Genomic DNA, 23,045 nt, shown 5'->3' on the forward strand with positions numbered 1-23,045 from the left:
TCTTGCGGTGTGGTCTCATTGTGTGTGCTTGTGTAAATAAATAATGGTTTTAGTGATGTCTGAATGTACTTCTTTTTTTGTTTGTTGCATACAACACTTTTACATACAACAACACGTAACACGATCTCATTACCAACTGCACATATAAACATGGCCGGAAATCCTTGACCTTTGGCTGATGGTTTTAGGATTTAGAGAAAATCTTAATGTTGAACTGATGGGTCACAGTATTGTGAATGACTACATACAGTAAAGGTAAAATACTTTAAATTGTCATGACATGATCAGTGATGATCTTTTTCTATATTCTCTGTATGAAACATACATACTTTTAGCTGAATGTCAAAATCCTGGCTGGTTTAGGAAAAGGCATTCCTTGTGAAAGTAACAATATAAAAACACAAAACCATATAGTTTTAAAAGGTATAGATAAGGTTTTAAAGATGGTGCTGTTCGGGAAGGCCTATATCATGACTGCACAGTGGAAATAAGCTACATAAAACAATTTGATCAGAGCTAGGAATCATACTATCCAGTGAAATTGTAGTATGCCTATTTAGGATGCAGACTGATCCCCACCACTTGGTTTCGTAGAAAGCTGAGGAATAGGGCTGGAGAAATGTAACCACTCTCAAATTCAAAGACAAAGCGATTGATGCAAGGACTCATAGTCATGAGAGCATATTTATATATTTTGAAGCTATACATTCACTCATCTGAAAACAAAAACAAAAGACAACATCACTTTATATTTTCTTTGGATTATAATCGGGAAATTAAGCAGTTGTAGCCCTAAACTATTAGTTTTATATTCCTAAAGAATAAATGGTTACTTATATCATCATCGGAAATGAGTAATAAATGTAATAATCAATGTAATAAATTAGTCATTACATTGGTGTGAGTTCAAGATAAATTGTATGGTCATAAAGCGTTACTGATAAATGTAGCATCAACTGAACGCTATTTCTGTTATCTGCCAACGGCGGTAATATATATTCTGGGTTGTAGGATTATACAAGTGATGCGTGATATTGCCCATCCTAATGGAGAGGACTCAATCTGAACTGTACCACAACCAGAGCACGCAGGCTCCGCCTACTCAGCTGGAACTAGCTCGAGCATTGGTCTGCATTGTGTTATTTAGATAAGGATTCTGTGGGAGTGATTTGACTGTACAAAAACTCTGATTGGTTTGAGACTTTATCAGTCAAGGTAGCAGTAGCAATAGAGGCTTTCAGAGATAAATCATTTGACACAATATAACAACTGTTTCTGGTTAGCTGTCATTGACATCGAGTGATTAAACCTGTTATTTCTCGGAAACTAATAGCAGGTGTCATCAACCACGCTCGAAGAGTCAACCATCAAGCCTTGCCTTTTTTCTATTCGATTTGCTGCTAAACCGAAACGTCTGAGCAATTACTGGTTGATTCACATCTTGTAACACTATTTAATTGCTCACAATGCAGGACACAGCATCGCCAATAAGCAGATTCATTACGCGTTTCACGGATTTCCAGGAAGACCGATAACGAAAGGTAAAACTTGGATGAAGAAATGCATGTCATAGCCACATATTTTCTTGTATGCTACTTCTATTAAGAACAATGGTTAATTTGGAAATGTACTATGTTTTGCTGTGTGTATGCGCCAGTCGCTCTCTAGAACTTGCTTTAGGCCTATAGCCCAGTGGACTTTGTCGGTGTCTAATATACATATTTATACATTGTGTGAAACAGTGTGATCATATGGAAATAATGCAACCGTCCGCCGCTGCAGTTATTGCGACGTGTCATTATGTCTCTAATACGAATCTAGGGTAAATATGTTATAAAATGGGTATGGAAGTTTTCCAAATTTAAAGGTCCTTTTTCGTTTCAACTATGCATATTTCTGTAGCCTAGTTACTGTTGTGCTGTTGAGCGCACGAGGGCGGGGCCAACCCAAATAAATATGGGGAGGGAAAAACGAAGACAACAAACCCTCTAAATGTAGGCCACCGTGCGTGACCCAATTCCTCGTAACACAGCGAGTGAATATGGAACACGGCGTTCCCCCGCCCCTCGTCACGGCTCGGCACAGTTCCAGGGCAAAACTCTGTGTTTTACTGTGCCAGGATGGTAGGTTCAATAAAAATGACATTACAAGAAGTAGGTTATCGCTATATAACACTGGATTCTAAAGCGATTCCTCATATTGCTGTTATTTCACAGTCTCTACTGATGATGGCAACAAACACACTAAGTATTTAAAAGAAACAAAAGAATAGATTCACTATTGGATTGTGAATCAGAATGCTTAATAGGGGTCAAGTGTATCTTCTCCGTCTTGCCTTGAATCAAGCCATACTTATAAAAGTGAGCAGGGTGAATAGTTTTGTATTAAAGTATCGGGTTTTCTTTGCTCAAGCAGCTGTGTGACAGATATTTTGTTTTGGGCCCCTGGCAGTGTGATCAGTCTGGCTCTGACCTACTTTCCTCCTAACTTCATACCTGCAATGCTATTAATATCCCTGACATGGGGTTGGAGGAGCAGCACACAGCATATTCAACTGGACCTAGTTTTACCCTTATTATCAGCATCTCATCAACATATATATGTATTATACAGCTGCCTAGAGCTATTTCCTATTAATTATTGTGGTCAGGTCAGGACAACCTACTTCAGGGATCTTCAGCCCTGTTCATGGAGACCTACCCTCCTGTAGGTTTTCACTCCAACCAACCTGGTTCAGCTCATCAACCAGCTACTTATTAGAATCAGGTGTGCTAGATTAGGGTTGGAGTGAAAACCTACAGGACAGTAGCACTACAGGAACAGAGTTGGCGAGCCCTGGCCCACCCACTGAGGAGCCAGGCCCAGCCAATCAGAACACGTTTTTCACACAAAAGGGCTTTATTACAGACAGAAATACTCAGTTTCATCAGCTGTCTGTGTGGCTGGCCTCAGACTATCCCGCAGGTGAAGAAGCCGGATGTGGAGGTCCTGGGCTGGCATGGTTACACATGGTCTGCGGATGTGAGGCCGGTTGGATGTACTGCCAAATTCTCTAAAACAACGTTGGAGGTGGCTTATGGTAGAAAAATGAACATTCAATTCTCTGGCAACAGCTCCGGTGGACATTCCTGCAGTCAGCATACCAATTGCACGCTCCCTCAATACTTGACAGATCTGTGGCATTGTGTTTTGTGAAAAAAACTGCACATTTTAAGTGACCTTTTATTGTCCCCAGCGCAAGGTGCACCTGTGTAATGATCATGCTGTTTAATCAGCTTCTTGATATGTCACACCTGTCAGGTGGATGGATTATCTTGGCAAAGGAGAAATTCTCACTAGCAGGGATGTAAACAAATTTCTGCACAAAAGTTTAGAGAAATAAGCTTTTTGTGCATATAGAACATTTCTGGGATCTTTTAATTTAGCTCATGAAACATGGGACCAACACTTTACATGTTGCGTTCATAATTTTGTTCAGTATACATACATTTGATTGACACATCTTGGGAAAAAAGCTGGAGATACATTTAAGAGAAGTAGAGCAAAGTTTTATGAATAACCTCCATTATCCTTCCTCAGTAATGTTACTGGATATATTTGGAAATGCTTAAAAAAAATTCAAGCCTGATTTTACCAACGTAGGTTATCTTTAATTGTGTTTGATGTATTTTCAGAGGCCAGCCATGGAGGATAGGAGAATTCTCCCTACAGGGGGAGCAGGTGATCCAAAAACAAAGGGCATACCCTTAGTGGTCAAAACTGAGCCGGACACAAAAACCCGTAGGGTGAGAGAGGAGGCACAGCCTACCATACCCATCAGGGTTAAAAAAGAGGACGTCTCTGACGTGCCCCTCAAAGTGCCCAGATTCCAGTACGTGGACTTTCCTTCGCTGCACCAGTGCATCCAGCAGCTCACCGTGCCACCCCTGGACAGCTGGCTGGAGGGTTGCCCTCTGGCCCTGGGAAGACCCTCTGGAGGATGTGCCCCTCTCACTTCCAAGGAGAAGGTTCCCAAGTTTAAGTATGTGGACTATCCCTCTCTGCACCACTGCATCCAGCAGTTGTCTGTGCCGCCTCTGGAGAGCTGGAGCTCGGGGTTGGCCAGGCCAGGGAGTGCGGCGACAGGGGGACCTGGATTCACCACTTCTCAACCCAGCTTTGTGAGGGGGAATCAGACAGGACAGGGAGATGTTTCAGCATCGGCTCAAAAGCAGGACAAGTACACTGCTTTCCCCTTCCCTGGTCCTGACCCCAGTTCCATCCAGTTTGTGAACTCCTCAAACCAGGCATCCCATAAGCCTCAACTGCCTCAGATGCGCTTGAGCAGTCCGCCCCGAGCCAGGCCCGCAGTAAGCTCAGAGGGGGAAGAGGCTCGCCATAAGGTGGTGTGTTCAGATCAGCTGTCTCAAAAGTCCTCTAATCCTAAATCTTGGGTTGCTGGAATGAAGCGTGTCAGAGGAGCAGGGCTACTCCATCAGAGTAATAGGAAGTCAGCTGGTGATGATAATTGGCACGCAGACCTAAAGAAATCTCCAGAAAGTCATCAAGAGGCCAAAGTGGAGCTCAGTGACTCTCCTGACCTAGGGCAAGGTTTTTGGAGAACCATCCCAGAGTCTGTCTGCCCCTTTTGCCAAAATATGTTTTCAAATCCAGAGGAATTGCGGATCCACCAGAAGAGTCACAGAGAAAAGGTGAGTCTGTAGTACCTCGAAAAATGTTCTGAATATGTGACAAATCCTTCTTTATCCGATCAAATTGTGTTTCACAGAATAATGAATCTTGTCTCATGATGTTTGTCATATAATTTCAGAAGCCACATTGATGTCTTGACCAAGGACACGTACAGCTGACAACAAGGAACATCTTCACAACTGTGCATCTACTTCAGTACTTACTACACAGGCGTGGACTGTGGCAGTCATCTTCACAAATTATTGGTCACCTGAAAGGGGTCCACTGAGGGGTTTTTGAGTGTTGTGTGTTTATCTTGATTACCTACTGTAAGTGAGGGACTACAAACAAACTCCTTTAGCTAAGAGCTTAATTCATAATTCAGTTTAGGAATTAAATGTGAAATGAAATGTAATAGATTGACCTGCAGTGGCTCTTGATAGTCTTACAACTCCTCATTTACTTATGAGTTAATTTGCCAGGAGGTGGTACATATTAGATTAGCTATAACAGGAAAATCAACCATTTGATGTTTCAATTCAAATGTCAGGAATTCGATTGAAATGCAAAGCAATGCATTCATTTTTGTGCTGCGGTAGTTGAGAATTTAGTTATAATTTATGTTCCTTAAAAGGATGCCAATGTTTTCCTGTTTACAAGCTCTTGTTGGTGAAGTTTCGCTTTAAGGCAAAAAAGATTAGTCAATTGGGGTATCAGTACCTTGTTCACTGGAGATGGCTGCCTGTTCAGTATTTTTAACATAATTATCCAGCTTTGGATGCCTATAAAACCATTAGCATTTGCTGCGAAACAACACAGGCTTCTTTATTATTATCTAATGTTTTTATGCTTTGTATTTTGATGTTTATTTTTTTACAATGGTAATTACATATTATTGCTTGTAATGTCAAGAAATAACTTTACACTTTTCTTAAACTTTGTTTTCAATTGTCTGTGTGCATTAAAGCTTTTCTAGTAAAGATTATTACTCTACTTTCCAGCAAATGCTATACGCATACAAGTGTCACATTATTTTCAGTACATACTATGGTAGCCTACACTACACTGTTCTCTAAAAAAAAATGCCAAGAAAACAACCATGATTATTAAGAGCTCAATCCATCAACAACATCATTACAAAACTATTTGTGATGATGTACGGCTATGCCATTTAGAACTAGGCCTAAAACAATCAAAGTTGTAAAGTAAACCAGTCAAATCAAATGTTATTTGTCACATGCTCTGAATACAACAGGTGTAGTAGACCTTATCATGAAATGCTTACTTACAAGCCCTTAACCAACAATGCAGTTCAAGAAATAGAGTTAAGAAAATATTCTAACCAAAAGTAACAAGAAAATGACATAACAATAAAGTCAATGTGTGGGGGTACAGGTTAGTTGAGGTAATTTGTACATGTAGGTAGGAGTAAAGTGACTGTGCATAGATAATAAACAGCGAGTAGCGGGGGGGTCAATGTAAATATTCCGGGTGGCCATTTGATTAATTGTTCAGCAGTCTTATGGCTTGGGGGTAGAAGCTGTTAAGGAGCCTTTTAGACCTAGATTTGGCACTCCGGTACCGCTTGCTGTGCGGTAACAGAGAGAACAGTTTATGACTTGGGTGACTGGAGTCTTTGACAATTTTTTGGGCCTTCCTCTGACACCGCCTGGTATATAGGTCCTGAATGGCAGGAAGCTTGGCCCCAGTGATGTACTGGGCCGTACGCACTATACGATCAGATGCCGAGCAGTTGCCATACCAGGCGGTGATGCAACCAGTCAGGATGCTGTTGATGGTGCAACTGTATAACTTTTTGAGGATCTGGGGACCCATGCCAAATCTTTTCAGTCTCGTGAGGGGGAAAGGTGTTGTCATTCCTTCTTCAAACTGTCTTGATGTGTTTGGACCATGATAGTTCGTTGGTGATGTGGACACCGAGGGACTTGAAACTCTCGACTCTCTCCACTACAGCCCCATTGATGTTAATGGGGGCCTGTTCGGCCCTCCTTTTCCTATAGTCCACGATCAACTCATTTGTCTTGCTCACATTGAGGGAGAGGTTGTTGTCCTGGCACCACACTGCCAGGTCTCTGACCTCCTCCATGTAGGCTGTCTCATCGTTGTCGGTGGTCAGGCCTACCACTGTTGTGTCGTCAGCAAATTTAATGATGGTGTTGGAGTCGTGCTTTCCCACACAGTCATGGGTGGAAAGGGAGTACAGGAGTGTACTAGCACGCACCCCTGAGGGGCGTGTGTTAGTGTTGAGGATCAGCGTGGCAAATATGTTGTTGCCTACCCTTACCACCTGGGGGCGGCCCATCAGGAAGTCCAGGACCCAGTTGCAGAGGGAGGTGTTAAGTCCCAGGGTCCTTAGCTTAGTGATGAGCTTTGTGGGCACTATGGTGTTTAATGCTGCGCTGTAGTCAATGAACAGCATTCTCACATACTGTAGGTGTTCCTTTTGTCCAGGTGTGAAAGGGCAGTGTGGAGTGCGATTGAGATTGCGTCATCTGTTGGGGCAGTATGCCAGACCATAACTAAATGCTTTCATGTATACAATGTGGCATCACTTGCATGGGACTTTCCATTCAAAGAATAGGGATATTCCGCTTGGGATACAATGTTTCACTTACACAATACAACTATAGCTGAGAGCTGTGCAGCAAAGGTTTGATTGATGAAGACTATGCGGAGAAGACCTAAAGTTAAAAGTCTGTCTACCGAAAACCCTCAAAATAATAGATTTTAAGGTAAGGGTTAGGGTTAAGGTTAGGGACATCCCAAGAATCCAGAAAAGGGATCTGGTAACCCAGAAGTAAATTTGGTCAGCTTCGTGATTAACTCTGTCTGTGCTTCTGTGTTCATACTGTAACGCCCCTGGGTTTATAAGCGTGGAAATCGACTCTGCCGCTTGAGCATGCTTTTGCGGCACAGTTGATAGCGCGCTGGACTTCGGGCTAGAATTCCGAGGGTTCGAGACCTGCTCCCTGCTGTTTCATTACAATACTGTAGGTGCAGAGGAAAAGGTGAAGCGAGAGGATTTACTCTGCTCAAAATCCAGTAAAAGGCCTCGCTGGCTTCTGGTTGGCAGGTCATTTGACAGTCACCCAATAGCGCCCAAAGGGATGTGCCGGTACTACACTTGGTTTGTTGGCAGGTGCCGCTGCAGCTGCAAGTCACTGGATAAGCCGGTGTCAGTGTCAGATCTGACTGCCTAACTAATCTAACTCACTGTCGCGCCGAACTGCGATGTGCAGTTTCGCTGATTCTCTTCCATAACTCCATCCCATAGTTACTGTTGCTCATCTGTGTGCGAGCAGTTCGTGGGGAAAGGGGAGAGATTGGGCAAAGTACTGCAAGCTAATTATGTGGCTATATACTGCACGTAGCTAGCTAACTAGATAGCAACTCGTTTGTTATTGTATAAAATAGTAGATGGACGTGTTGATTGTATCCTCTGAACTAATAGCTCCAGCACCTTGGTCCGTTAGCTTCCAGGCCAATAAGCTAGCTAGCAAGTTGTGTGGTCATTCAGCTAGAAAGGTGCTGTGCAACATAATCAAAGCCATTTACAACCTCTAAACACATCATTGGCTATGCATATGGAAAGTGTCAAGTTGTGTGTATATGTCAGCATTTTAAGGGATAAGTAGATAGACATAATCTACTGAAATCATTCTGGTTGAACACATTTTGGCACACAGTGACTGGGAGAAGAACCCCTTAGGCCGCCTTTCATTACAGTCCTCGGTGAGACAGTCTTTACAAATACTGCTGGTTGACATCTCTGCCAGTGTGCATCATGAGGTTATCATTTGATAAAGTTTGTGCAGGTCCTGTTCTGACTGGAGATGCCCACCTGACTTCCCCTCCATCACCATATTCTGTGAAACAGTAAAACTTGCTTGACTCAATACTGTCAAAGCCGCTAGCCATCGGTATAGCTATACTGCATAATGACTTTTTTCTTGCAAATGTCGACTGGAAATTGAGAGGCATAATAGCCGATAAGTGTTTAGTTAGTTCATTGCTTTGTCATGTCCATGCCATAGCAATCAGTCTGCACAATTAACAAATAATTGTATTAGTGACCTGTGATAGAGACATTGTTCTACAGGTAACAGTTATTCTTGTCCTTGGAATCACTGGTGTTCAAGAAACATGTTACAATTTACACAACGTGTTCAACTAAGTTTCCTTGATAATGGTTTACAGCATACAATTGGCAGAACTTCACTGAAGAGCAAGACCATTTTTGTATTGTAATTCTATTTGCAGAATACCTTATTGAACATGTGACTTGTTTCTGGTAACAAAGTGGCAATGTAAATTTGACTGAACAGTTTCACAATAGTGGATAAGTCTGCCCTCTTCTTCCTCATCAGTACAGTTAGAAACATTAGAAGTAGAATTGGGGACAAAGTGATGTTCCTCCTCTGTTTCTCTCAGCTATGGAGACAGGTCATCAGCCTGAAACATCTGTGAAAAAGGAGCACAACTTATGTATTGGTTAGCATGTGTGGAAACTTAAAACAGAAGAGGTCAGTCAAATGCACCAGGGTGGTCAAGGGCAAATGAAGTGTGAATGAGACTTTCTGTTTCCCGATTCACCACTCTTCTCCCCCACCATAAATTTATAAACATTGAATTGATCTAGTCATTGGCTATAGAGGGAGTTTCCATCATACAATTCATGACATTGCACATTTTGGGAGATGGGTGGACAATCAGGACATAAGCCTACTCTTTACCCTAAGTCAAAGTAAGCACTCATACAATCACCTTCATGGGCTTAAAAGGAATAGACTGGTGTAAGGAATATGGTGGAACTGCAGTTGGTCAGTGGAACAACTACCTTCTCATAGTTTCCTAAGGGTTGGAACACAAAATAGATTAGTTGAAAGGCAGTGTCAGGTCTCGAGCAAATTAACTTGAATAGAAAATACTTTTCTTCCAAAGATAACTTTTGTAGCCTTCAAATATCACATCAGAAAAATGAAACTGAATCAGACTATTTCCAGTCCATATCATAGGTCATCCCCTTTCAGAGACTCTGGTACTGTCTCCACTGTTAACAATTGACAATATTTACTTGGTATGTATACAAGGCAAAGGTAAACATGTCGTCCCCCACAAATGATTCAGTCCCCTTGGGCCAATTGAGATATTGCGTGTGACTAACACATTTCAGTTATTTACTATAGTTCCTGCCTTGGGCCAATCAGTATAATTCTCTAAATGCTGGATCTCTATGGCAAGACGCATCATTCACCCAAGTGCGGGCCAGTGCTGTCTGAGAATTGCGTGTGACGAACGTATGAATGGACAGAGACAGATCCACTCCCCCATTTCATTGCGGAGGACAACAAAACCTTGACTTGTTTGGCGGAAAGTAAAAAACAGCATAGTATGCCTAATTAAACAGCATAGTATGTAATGAATTAATTTCCTCCACATATCCTCCCTTTTGAGACTAAGTCTCAACCTAATAGGAAATGACTTACGAGCATTTCCATCAAACAAGCATTAACATGAGGGGAAAGAGGGAAAGTAGAAGACTGGTCACCATGATGGTAGTGGCCCTTAACTTCTTCACACCAACCAACAAACGGGTGTGATCATTCTACAGTGGTCCCTGCAGCGTACGCTCAAACCGATGTGATTAGAATGCTTATTTAGAACGTCCAGTTTCGATTGATGCAACAGTCAGCATTTGAGCTGGCCACACTGTTTTTTTTCACAGAAACATTTTGCACAAACACAGTCCTTGTAAAGTTATGTCCAGAATGTGACCAGTTTATTTTTGGATACAATGTTCAGACATTCACAGAAGTAGCTACAACATAACACAATCATCCAAACCGGAAAATGTAGGCTAAATATATCCTAGCGCTAACTGAGGAAAGATTGACGTAACATAAGCATTCATATTTTCATAACTCTCGGTTGACAGAAACTACAGCAGGAATTAGCTAATAGATATTACTATAATAGCTATTACTAAAAATAATCACATCACGGGTGAGCTCACCATTGATCGAAATAATTGAGTAAAACACTTTCTAGAAATTGAAAGTAATCCAATGATGGGTAGTTTGTGCACGCCGCCATGTTTGTTTTTTCTCATCAACCAAAGATAAGAGGAGACAAGATGAGTTTGGTCTGTTTATAGTATGCATGTTGAAGGGGGTGTGTCGTCTACCATCATTCACATCCCATGATTCACTTCTGGAAGTTTACTCAAAAAGGGAGTGAACCCTCCCTCACCTCATTTTGTTATAACATCCTTGGTCCGACAGACGTTTATGTGAAACCCAGAATGTGTTATATTTCAACAAACATGGCTCCACACATAGCTGGAATTAGCTTAGCTCATCATAATCAATACAACCTTCAAAAAAGTATTTTACACACATAATATGTGTCCATTACAATCTATGCAAGAATCGGAATGCATGATTTGTGACTAGTACTTGAATACGTGAATAAAACAGTAAATAAATTATTACCACACAAAACATTTTCTGATAGTGATTTATTGATACAAATGGCGCATGCAGGCAGTCAATCACGTAACCTCTCACTCCCACTCTGAGCGATTCAGTGTTGTTCTTTATGTATGTAGCTAGTGAGCTAAGCTGTAGCATTAACAATGTCTTTCAAAAGAAGACAACTCACAAATGCGGAAAGATTTTTTACAATTCTGACAAAGTCAGGAATCAGATTCTGACAGTGACAGGGACAATGAGGAGCTGCCCCTGTTAACGGAGGCAGACCAACAGTGGATAATGTACAGGAGGTCTATGGTAGCTGGAAGGCTGCCAGCCATTTCCTGGCCCTGCTGTTTGCTTTGATGAGTCCCAGTCTGGATTGCAAAGCCCCTTGCCATTTCCCTCTGAGGCAGAGTGCTTCAAGCTGTTTCTGACAGAGGAGCTGGTGGGAGACATACTAGAGGAGACCAACCGCTATGCCTTGGAGCTGCAGGAGAAGAGAGAGCCAGGAGTGAGGGGGAAACTTGCTAAAAGGGTGACAATCACAATTAATGAAATGCATACCTTCCTGGTGACAATTATTTTCATGGGAATAGTAAAGAATAACTCCCTAAGAGAATACTGGAGCACAGATCCTATGTTCGCAACTTCCTTCTTTGCCACCCTCTTTTCCCAAGGCCGCTTCCTATTTCTGCTGCGATGCTTGCATTTTGTCAACAAATCTACTGCCAACCTAAATGACCCGTTACACAAAATACGAAATGTTCTTACCAGCTTGACATTAGCATTTGGTAGGGTCTTTGTGCCATACAAGGACCAATGCATTGATGAGTCCCTGATGTTATGGAAGGGTAGGCTGGCGTTCTGTCAATATATTCCACCCAAAAGGCACAGGTTTGGGGTCAAGTGCTTTGTTATGTGCGACGTGAAGACAGCATTTGTCCAGGACATTATAGTCTACACAGGATCAACCACTGATATCCAACATTATGAGGGGCTTGAGGTGTCCGGTTCCACGGTGATGACCATGCTGGCTCCTCATCTCGGCAAGGGACACACTTTGAATGTGGACAATTGGTACAGCAGTCCTACACACTTCCAGCAAGTGTTTTCTTGCTGTGTTTTTATCCAGTACTGTTAAGGAGTGTACGCTGGCATACAAAATCTGGCCTCAATTTTCAGCTTGAAAGATGTCCAGCTCCAGTTATGATATTGGCAAATAATGTTCAATACTGTTTGTATGTGTGGTTTCTGAAAGTATACAATAGAGGAATTATTAGTAATTAGAATAGAATATCAGGATATAGCAAACAATATTACAAGGAAGTAACATAACACTGCTATACAAATTATAAAATTGCATTGACAAAATTAATAATGAGTCATATAACAGTAAGAAACAGCAACTGTTGAGCTCCACAAGGGTGCAGGGCAGGGCAGAACAGGGCTATGCTAAACAGGCCAATTGAAAACAAACCATGGTCATAAGGCCAGGGTAGCTTCAAAAGACAACACAAGCTAATACTTCACCGACACAATTATCATTGTTTTACAGAGCTAATAGAAGAACGTAGGTAGCTACATAAGCACGATTTACTCAATCGATTTATTCAAACACCATAAAGGTTATGAAATTAGTAATGTTACCTTGCGTGTCCGCGGTTATAAGGAATACACACACATATATTATGCTCAATACATACTGTGAGCTATAGTAGAAACAACATAACACACATACAGAAACTTTTACAGTGTAATAAGGCACTTACTTTGTTAGAAATGCACACATGTTCAAAGTTATTATCATTTAGTAATGAAAACAACAATGAAGGTGAAGCGGGCACCAGCCGGAAAATGCGAAAAAGTTTGTGCAGGTCCTGTTCTGACTGGAGATGCACAAATGTCTGCATACTTGATCTGCGTGCCACACCCTGATCTGTTTCACCTGTCTTGTGCATGTCTCCACCCCCCCACCAGGTGTCTCCCATTTTCCCCTATTATCCCATGTGTAGTTATGCCTGCGTTTTCTGTTGGTCTGTTGCCAGTTCGTCTTGTCCAGTCTTACCAGTGTGTTTTCCTGTATCTCTAGTTTCTATTTTCTAGTCCTCCCGGGTTCTGACCATTCTGCCTGCCCTGACCCTGCCTGCTGTTCTGTCCGATTTAAACTGCCTTGGATTACTGACCTCTGCCTGCCCTGGACCTGCCATTTGCCTGCCCCGTTTTGTAATAAACATTCTGAGATTCGAGCGCCCTAGCTTGAGAGCAGTGCAGACTAACTATCCTGTTGTGTAACTGACATCATGCGTATTAAAAACTCACACTGGGGCAACCGTTAGAGATATTTGGAAGTCAAGTGTGAAAGGTTAACTCTACCGTGGGAGCACCATTTACAGAATTTTCACTGTGGGCATGCACATGCTGCACCATTAACTCAATGTTTTTAGCTGGGTGTTATGGATTATCATCATCTCCATCAGACATGTAATCAGACATAGGAAATTAATCAAGTGTCAACAGTTTTGCTGCACAATTTCTTAACACAAGATATAATAAGCATTATTGCAAAAAATATAACTAAGTCATAAATCAACCAATGGAATATTGTAGCTCCAATAAGACCAAATAATGACTGAACCCATCCAAACGGATTCCAATCGTTATCTGGTTGGTGTTCATTTGTGAGATCACAGCTGAGCTCTTTCAGATGTTTCACATTTTTCTCTTATGTCATTGTGCCAACTCACAAAAGCATCTCTGAATTCTTTATTAGATTGGAATTTTCCGTCAGCAGGGAAATGCTGCCCAATTTTATCCATGATTAGATTTCTTTTCATATTCGAGCCGAATTTGTAGAATGTTTTCACATTTCTTTTAGTGCCTCTATGGCTTTGCTTTAGTTTACCTCTTCTATTCCTACTTTTACGGGAATGTCAGAAACAATGGATGACATTTCAATGGTGGTTATTTCTGTGCCTCTCTCAACAGTGTCCAGGGTGTTAAGATTTCTTCACTCACGGTTTTAATATATGCCAATCTTAACCATTTTCCAAGGTAGTGATACCCACTTCCCCGGAGAGTAGGTATGGTATTTGTGCATGTTGATTGGTCACGGCACCTGATACCTTGTATTAGAACCAATATTGAAGCTTCTGCCAATTTACTACTGGAGAATATGGGAGACCTAATGTCTTATTCCATTCTCACGCTTCAAATATCACTGCTATTGACAACACATATTACCAAAATTAGGGTCCATCGTCCATCCATAATAGAAATCTCTCGTCTATACACACACACACTCAGGAAAAAACAAACACACAAACACACTCCCTCAAAATATTTTTTCATCACTCTATGTAATTTTACATTTTGTACCCACATGGTAGTTCCTACAATGCAAATATCCGTGTAGGGTTTACATTTATAGCTGGTTTCCCAATCATAACCAACTGTTTTACCAGTCCACTGATTCATTTATTTTCTTTTACAATGTTTTCTAACCTGCAGGAATGTTTCTCTAACTTCTATCTCGGGATTGTGCTCTGGGATCACATAACTCGTAACCATGTCATGTCATCCCATGTCCGCTTCTGTGCTCAACAGAGAAACCCCTTACCCTGCTCCAACAGGGCAAGTCGTCTGTAACGGCCGTCTAAGTCGTCCTCCTCCTCAGACGAGGAGAGGCGAGAAGGATCAGAGGACCAATACGCAGCGTGGTAATTTTCCATAATGAATTTAATCAAAACAAAACAATACACTATACAAAATAACAAAAGAACATACCGTCACAGTCCTAGCTGGTGCAGAACACAAACACAGAGACAGGAAACAACCACCCACAACCCCCAACACAAAACAAGCCACCTATATATGATTCTCAATCAGGGACAACGATTGACAGCTGTCTCTGATTGAGAACCATATCAGGCTGAACATAGACACAGACGAACTAGACACACAACATAGAATTCCCACCCAGCTCACGTCCTGACCAACACTAAACAAGCAAAACACATAAGAACTCTGGTCAGGACGTTACAGTACCCACCCCCCCCCCTGAGGTGCGGACTCCGAACGCACCCCTAAAACTCAAGGGGAGGGTCTGGGTGGGCATCTGTCCGCGGTGGCGGCTCCGGCGGTGGACGAGGACACCACTCCACCACTGTCTTTGTCCCCCTCCTTAGCGTCCTTTGAGTGGCGACCCTCGCCCACGACCTTGGCCTAAGAATTCTCCCCAAGGCCCCCACGTGATTTAGGAGGTAGCTCAGGACAGAGAGGTAGCTCAGGACAGAGAGGTAGCTCAGGACGAATGGCAGCTCCGGACTGAGTGGCAGCTCCGGACTGAGTGGCAGCTCATGACTGGAGGGCAGCTCATGACTGGAGGGCAGCTCATGACTGGAAGGCAGCTCTGGCAGCTCCTGACTAGCTGGCGGCTCTGGCAGCTCCTGACTGGCTGGCGGCTCTGGCAGCTCCTGACTGGTTGGCGGCTCTGGCGGCTCCTTACTGGCTGGCGGCTCTGGCGGCTCCTGACTGGCTGGCGGCTCTGGCGGCTCTTGACTGGCTGGCGGCTCCTGACTGGCTGGCGGCTCTGGCGGCTCCTGACTGGCTGGCGGCTCTGGCAGCTCCTGACTGGCTGGCGGCTCTGGCAGCTCCTGACTGGCTGGCGGCTCTGGCGGCTCCTGACTGGCTGGCGGCTCTGGCGGCTCCTGACTGGCTGGCGGCTCTGGCGGCTCCTGACTGGCTGGCGGCTCTGGCGGCTCCTGACTGGCTGGCGGCTCTGGCGGCTCCTGACTGGCTGGCGGCTCTGGCGGCTCCTGACTGACGGACGGCTCTAGCGGCTCCTGACTGACGGGATGGCTCAGACGGCGCTGGGCAGACGGATGGCTCAGATGGCGCTGGGCAGGCAAGCATTGCAGGCGGCGTTGAGCAGACGAGCAGTGCAGGCGGCGTTGGGCAGACTGAGGCGCACAGCAGGCCTAGTGCGTGGTGCCGGAACTGGTGGTACCGGACTGGAGACACGCACCTCAAGGCTAGTGCGGGGAGCAGGAACAGGGCACACTGGACTCTCAAAGCGCACTATAGGCCTGGTGGGTGGTACCGGCACTGGTGGTACCGGGCTGAGGGCACGCACCTCAGGGCGAGTGCGGGGAGAAAGAACAGTGCGTACAGGGCTCTGGAGACGCACAGGAGGCTTGGTGCCGGAACTGGTGGTACTGGGCTGGAGACACGCACCACAGGGAGAGTGCGTGGAGGAGGAACAGGGCTCTGGAGACGCACTGGAAGCCTGGTGCGTGGTGTAGGCACTGGTGGTACTGGGCTGGGGCGGGAAGGTGGCGCCGGATATACCGGACCGTGCAGGCGTACTGGCTCCCTTGAGCACTGAGCCTGCCCAACCTTACCTGGTTGCATGCTCCCCGTAGCCCGTCCAGTGCGGGGAGGTGGAATAACCTGCACTGGGCTGTGTTGGCGAACCTGGGACACCATGCGTAAGGCTGGTGCCATGTACACCGGCCCAAGGAGACGTACTGGAGGCCAGATATGTAGAGCCGGCTTCATGGCACTTGGCTCAATGCTCACTCTAGCCCGCCCAGTGCGGGGAGATGGAATAACCCGCACCGGGCTATGCACCCGTACAGGAGACACCGTGCGCTCTTCCGCATAACGCGGTGTCTGCCCGTACTCCTGCTCTCCACGGTAAGCATGGGAAGTTGGCTCAGGTTTCCTACCTGCCCTCGCCACACTACCCTTTTGCCCCCCCCCCCCCCCCCAATACATTTTTTGGGTTTCTTCACGGGCTTCCAGCCCCGCTTCCGTGCTGCCTCCTCAGACCACTGCTCCTGGGCTTTAGCTGCCTCCATCTCTTCCCGAGAGCGGCGATATTCTCCAACCTTAGCCCAGGGTCCTTCTCCGTTAAATATTTGCTCCCATGACCATTCCCCCTGGTACCGCTGCTGCTGTCGCTGCTGCCCGTTGCCACGCTGCTTGATCCTTGTTTGGTGGGTGGTTCTGTAACGGCCGTCTAAGTCGTCCTCCTCCTCAGACGAGGAGAGGCGAGAAGGATCAGAGGACCAATACGCAGCGTGGTAATTTTCCATAATGAATTTAATCAAAACAAAACAATACACTATACAAAATAACAAAAGAACATACCGTCACAGAACACAAACACAGAAACAGGAAACAACCACCCACAATCCCCAACACAAAACAAGCCACCTATATATGATTCTCAATCAGGGACAACGATTGACAGCTGTCTCTGATTGAGAACCATATCAGGCTGAACATAGAAACAGACGAACTAGACACACAACATAGAATTCCCACCCAGCTCACGTCCTGGCCAACACTAAACAAGCAAAACACATAAGAACTCTGGTCAGGACGTTACATCGTCCCAGAATTTCTCCTTTAATTAAAGATATCTCTGCTTCAACAGAGTTCCTAATTAAAAATTATAGGACTTCCCCTATTAGAAATAACTGAGTTTCTAATTAGGGGTGTCTTTTGCTCCAACAAAAGACCTAAAGTGCACAATCTGTTCCCAGAACAGAATTTTCTATGATGTTTGAAAGAAAATCAGTCTCACCCTTAACTCTGTATGTTCGGGATGGCGTATCCGTCCACTAACGCTCTCTGCCGGGTTCGAGGCAGGTCCCTTTCTGCTCCGCTTAGTGTGGGCTCCCCGAGCCACGTCTAACGCAGCCTCTGCGCGTAGATAACCTCGGTCACCCCGGGAACGATTAGCAGACGGAGTTAGCCATCCTATGTCTTTGCCAAATTGTGATGGGAATTCTAACCAAAAGAAGAGAGACTGTAGATTTCTTCAAACAGCAAGATTTGCAACAATGAGATTTGCAACAATGAGATTTGCAACAATGGAGTAATCAATAATTACTCAAATAGTTCAGAGTTGAAAGCCCAATGAACAGTTGTCTCTCTCCTTTTATAGAAAGTACATCCTCTTTTCTATGTGACAGTTAGCAGATGTAAAAAGATAAAAAAGTAGTTTAGCTCATCTGTGCAGATCAAGATAGCTGATATCGCCACCATTCTATGTTCCTCCCTGCAATTCCCACATAGCTAAATTCCTGCCGATTGTAAACACAGGTCACATCCCGCTGCGGTTGTACCCAAACGGCTCCTAAATCTGTACGCTCTGATTTATGACTAAGTCACACAAGACAAGTTTGTAACAGTAAAAAATACTAGCATATAACAATGGACAATTCTTTAAGTAAAAAACAGCATAGTATGTCTAATTAAACAGCATGGTATGTAATCAATTAATTTCCTCCACACTTGCAACAAGCACCATGTCATATACAAGAACTCAGTGGGAGAGGATGGGACTACAATATGAATAGAATTACATGTCATGCCGTAGAGTATCCCGTATGTTCTTTTGTTGGCATAGAGGTGGTTGAGAGAGCACACAAGGGCTACATCCCAATTCTCCACCCTTCTCCCTAAGTGTGCACTTCTTGTCATGAATTGAAAAGCATAGGATTGGTGTAAGCATTGAAAGAAGGGAGTTTCCATTGCTAACTCCATGAAAAAAATGATAGAAGTGCACACTTTGGGTGAAGGAAGAAAACCTGGACGCAATTCAGCAACATAACTTCAGCAACACAACGTAAGTTCAACTCATTTGAGTACTGCCTATGAGGAGAAAGGGTGTTTCACACACAGTCTTTTCACAATGTGTGACAGTGTGACACATGATTTGTCTTTGGGTTGCACAATTAGTGCCAAGTAATGGCTAACAAAGACTTGGAATCATAGAGTTAGATACAGTACAGAATCTATACCTGTATGCTTGCAACCCCTCTACCTCCTATCTATCCAAGCAGTAGTACTTAATATGGGACACCATGTTGCAGGGCCGGGTGAATCAGTTAGACAGGCCTTTGAATTCCATAGGCGGGCACATTTTTCACGGGATCTCCTATGTGCGCACGCCAGTGCTACCTGTTTAGCTAAAAGAAACAAAAGAAATGTGCATGTTATTTTGGCATTATTTCATGCATATCAGTTTGCAAACAATGTAAAAACATGAATAATAATCCTTGAGTTAATAAAGCCGCATACAAACATGGAGGCGTTTCAGCCTAGCTCAGTGATTTCTGTGGTGGAGGGGCAGCCAGCGAAAGCACAGAGCGTAGGTGTTATTCATTTTCTCTTGTTGCGCCGTGATTGGCTCAGTGTTCTGTCACTCATGGGGACACTACATCACTGCAGAATCTTCAGGAAGAGCTAGGCAGTTCAAGCCCCCTTGGGTGCTGCCATTGATTTACATTAGACGTGCTCATCCACGAAGGCTCAACGTCATTGGCCATAGATATAATGATGCCAAATCACGTTATATCTAAGGTAGCTTTGATTGGACTGATCATGTCAACATCATACTTTCAAAATCTTATCTAGCAAGGTAGCTAGCTAGACAAGCAGTCATCGTCATGAATATGCTTGACAATCTACTGGCAAATCCTTTTCAATCCTTGTCATATGAAGAGAAATTATAGATAAAACGTATCGGTGCTCATCGCCATTGGACATAAACATTAAACAAAAAGTCGGAAATCCCAAATTCAACAATGAGTGGTTTGGAAGGAATCAGTGGCTAACTGCAATTCAAAGCAATCACTATTTTGCTTCCCCTGCCTGCTATTCGAGGAGAGAGTGTGTGGTCCAAGTCTGGGTTTAAGTATTTAAAACATCTGTCTGAAAGAGTCACTTTTCCAAGCTTAAAAGGATAAACATTCACACGCAACCACATGGGACAGAAAAGGTTGAATAGATTGGCCGGCTGTCAATCCAGTATGACTTCTGCCGTGTTCAAAACAACTGGGAACTTAGAAATCAGAACTTGGAAATATCTGACTTCGGTGCATTCAAGACAACTGGGAACTCTGGAAAAAACTAACTCAGACTGGGAAAATACGCTTTGAACGGTCAACCAACTCGGAATTCCAAATCGTAAACTCTTTCTAGAGCTCCGACTTTAAGACCTGAAGATCACTGACGTCATGATTCAACCCTGTTTTTTTCTGAGTTCCCAGTTGTCTTGAAAGTACCATATATCCAGAGAATGCCAAACTTTAATGACAAAGTTTGATGACAAAGTGTGCCCACACAAGGTCTGCCACGCCACCTTCCTGTTCAAGTGAGCACGGCACAACAACGGTCCAAAAATAAGCCGATGTCTTGTACGCTGCTGTATAAATTATGTAATATGCCAGGGATATATGTAAACTGTAGCTAAGACAGTAAAACTAAGTGTATGTTCTGTAGTAAGCTGTTAGTAGCCCATGTGTCTCACCCTAAGCATTTAGTCCCCATCTCCCTCTCAGATCTTAGCCTATAGCCTACAGTTCTGACTTGGTGGTGCACATGTTAAATAAAGGTTAAATCAACAAAAACATTTTTTTAGCCTATAGCCAGTTTTAGAAAAATGTCATCATTGAATATTGTAAAAGCTTTCTGCTTATATGCCGCTGTTATTTATCCTACATTTCTGACTTAGTGTACAGGGAGAATACTGTTGCTGTCCATTTCAAAAGTGCTGAGCAAATAGGCATATTGTCCGTCTGAGCTCGCTCATTAATGTCTTAACCGAAATTACGGCTTGCCTCTTATCCTCTCATCGTTCCCTTGTTATATTGCCTATATAGGTCTATCTCATTAGTATCTAATTCATATTTTTAGGCAATGTTGGAATGATGCATTTCTTTGTTTTCCTTATTTTGTTTATTATAATTAGCTCTACAAGGAGGGGATACTATAATGTTGTTCGGTCTGTAACCATGTTTTCCAGCGAAAACTCAGTAATAGACCCATGTAATTCAAGTTGATTTTGCGAGGGTTGTGTTGATTGCGCGATGCCCTGTCTCTGCATCGGTATAGGCATATTGCCTGTAGGTGGATCCTCGTGATTGTTCCCTTCCTTTTTAGACCACATAGGCATAATAAAATACTTAAAATGGTAGGGTAACCGCATTTCTCTCTTTCTCTCTCAAAAACCAGCAGGATTTCAATACTCTCGATGCGGTAACACATGGCAGCCGGTGCCAAATTTAATATCTAAATTATCTTGCGGTAAACGCCTCAACATCTTGCTGAATTTATCTGAACTAACACCGATCGGAATTTCTGTCGGTGTCCAGTTTGAAAGTGCTGAACAAGGGCCTATGTCGTCGCAGCTCGTTTGCTTGCACTTGCTTATACTTAAGAGCTTAGTGTTAATGGATGGCATACCTTCACTACGTCATCAGAGTGCGCAGCTGAACAAGTGTATGCTGGAAACACTCGGTTTGTTATTTTAACTAAAACATAACCAATCTTTGTTAAATATAAATACCAAACTCCCCCATCTGATAGCGGAGTCGAAGGTTTTTGCATAGATTACGGAACGCGGTTAGCTTTTAACAGCTAGGACCGCTATTTCTTGTCTCGGAATCGTGCTTAACTAACCGGTTAAAATTTGCTCGAAAGAGCCGCTAACCTAGCTAAGATGCTAACATAGTTAGTCAGCGCTATAGGAGCTGTATCTACTACATTTGGTTTCGGGACAAACTGGATCACAGATTTCCAATGCAGCAATTGTTTGCTTGCCGATGATTATAGGCTTGATGTGGCTTCATTGATCACGCAGGTCGCCAGCCTACGTAAGAAACTGGGGGAAACGCAGAGTGGCATATTTACCTTTTCTACGCCGGTGGGTGGAAGGCGTTCGCGCATGTTGGATGCATCTCTGTCTTATCGTTTGTCGTTATCCGACTGACCGGTGTTGCCCGGAGTTTGTTCGCCAGGGGAGCCATCTTCTGCCTCTCCTCCCCCATCTGATAGCGGAGTCGAAGGAGCACAACAAGCGGAGCATGGCAATCAATGATGATCGCATGTCGTGAGCCATGGAAGCCGAAGACAGCACTGCAAAGCAGTCTCCACTCCCAATGAGAAATTGATGATAAAACGATTGTGGGGGCTGCTTTGTTAGACTTCAGTGCGGCTTTTGACGTTATCGATCATAGTCTGCTGCTGGAAAAACTTATGTGTTATGGCTTTACACCCCTGCTATATTGTGTAAAAAGAGTTACGTGTCTAACAAAACACAAAGGGTGTTCTTTAAACCCAGACTTGGACCACACACCCTCTCCACTGAATAGCAGTCCAGTGATTGCTTTGCCAAGCTTGTAGTTAGCCACTGATTCCTTTCAAACCACTCATTGTTGAATTTGCGATTTCCAACGTGTGCAATGCTTATGGCCGATGAGCACCGATTCGTTTTATCTATAATTCCTCTTCATATGAAAAGGATTTGCCAGTTGATTGTCGACTTGATTCATGATGATGGCTGCTTGCTAGCTAAGATTTTGAAAGTATGATGTTGACATCAGTCCAATCAAAGCTACGGTAGATGCAACGTGATTTGACGTCATTTTATATGTAGCAGGTGAGTCTTCTTGGATGGGCACTTCTAATGTAAATCTATGGCAGCACCCAAGGGGCTTGAATTTTCAAGCTCTCCCGAATCAAATATTATTGGTCACATACACATGGTTAGCAGATGCTAATGTGAATGTAGCGAAATGTTTGTGCTTCTAGTTCCGACAGTGCATTAATATCTAACAAGTAATCTAACAATTCCACAACAACTACCTAATACTCACAAATCTAAAGGGATGGAATAAGAATATATACATATAAATATATGGATGAGCGATGACCGAGCGGCATAGGCAAGATGCAATAGATGGTATAAAATACATTACATACATATGAGATGAGTAATGTAAGATATGCACATTTACATTTTAAATTTAAGTCATTTAGCAGACGCTCTTATCCAGAGCGACTTACAAATTGGTGCGTTCACCTTAT

The 23,045-nt window shown here is 43.6% G+C and overlaps 1 protein-coding gene and 1 long non-coding RNA gene across 2 annotated transcripts; one reads left to right on the forward strand and one right to left on the reverse strand.

Moving 5' to 3' along the window:
- The first annotated feature begins 1,138 nt into the window (after positions 1-1,138).
- LOC129816941 (uncharacterized) lies at positions 1,139-5,664 on the forward strand. Its single transcript, XM_055871928.1, has 3 exons — positions 1,139-1,541; positions 3,675-4,691; positions 4,811-5,664. The coding sequence occupies exons 2-3, from the start codon at positions 3,684-3,686 to the stop codon at positions 4,820-4,822; spliced, it is 1,020 nt and encodes a 339-aa protein (XP_055727903.1). The 5' UTR covers positions 1,139-1,541; positions 3,675-3,683; the 3' UTR covers positions 4,823-5,664.
- A 2,713-nt stretch (positions 5,665-8,377) lies between these two features.
- LOC129816950 (uncharacterized) lies at positions 8,378-22,523 on the reverse strand. The gene is made up of 4 exons (XR_008753637.1): positions 21,870-22,523; positions 18,977-19,144; positions 11,937-12,416; positions 8,378-11,652 (listed from the first exon to the last, which is right to left on the reverse strand). It is a non-coding gene; the product is annotated as an uncharacterized LOC129816950 (long non-coding RNA).
- Positions 22,524-23,045: the final 522 nt, after the last annotated feature.

Source organism: Salvelinus fontinalis, chromosome 2, assembly GCF_029448725.1.
Source record: "Salvelinus fontinalis isolate EN_2023a chromosome 2, ASM2944872v1, whole genome shotgun sequence".
In the NCBI taxonomy this organism is placed as follows: Eukaryota; Metazoa; Chordata; class Actinopteri; order Salmoniformes; family Salmonidae; genus Salvelinus; species Salvelinus fontinalis.

Excerpts from the sequence above, each read along its gene's own strand:
- LOC129816941 (XM_055871928.1), top strand. The coding sequence starts at position 3,684 with ATGGAGGATAGGAGAATTCTCCCTACAGGGGGAGCAGGTGATCCAAAA.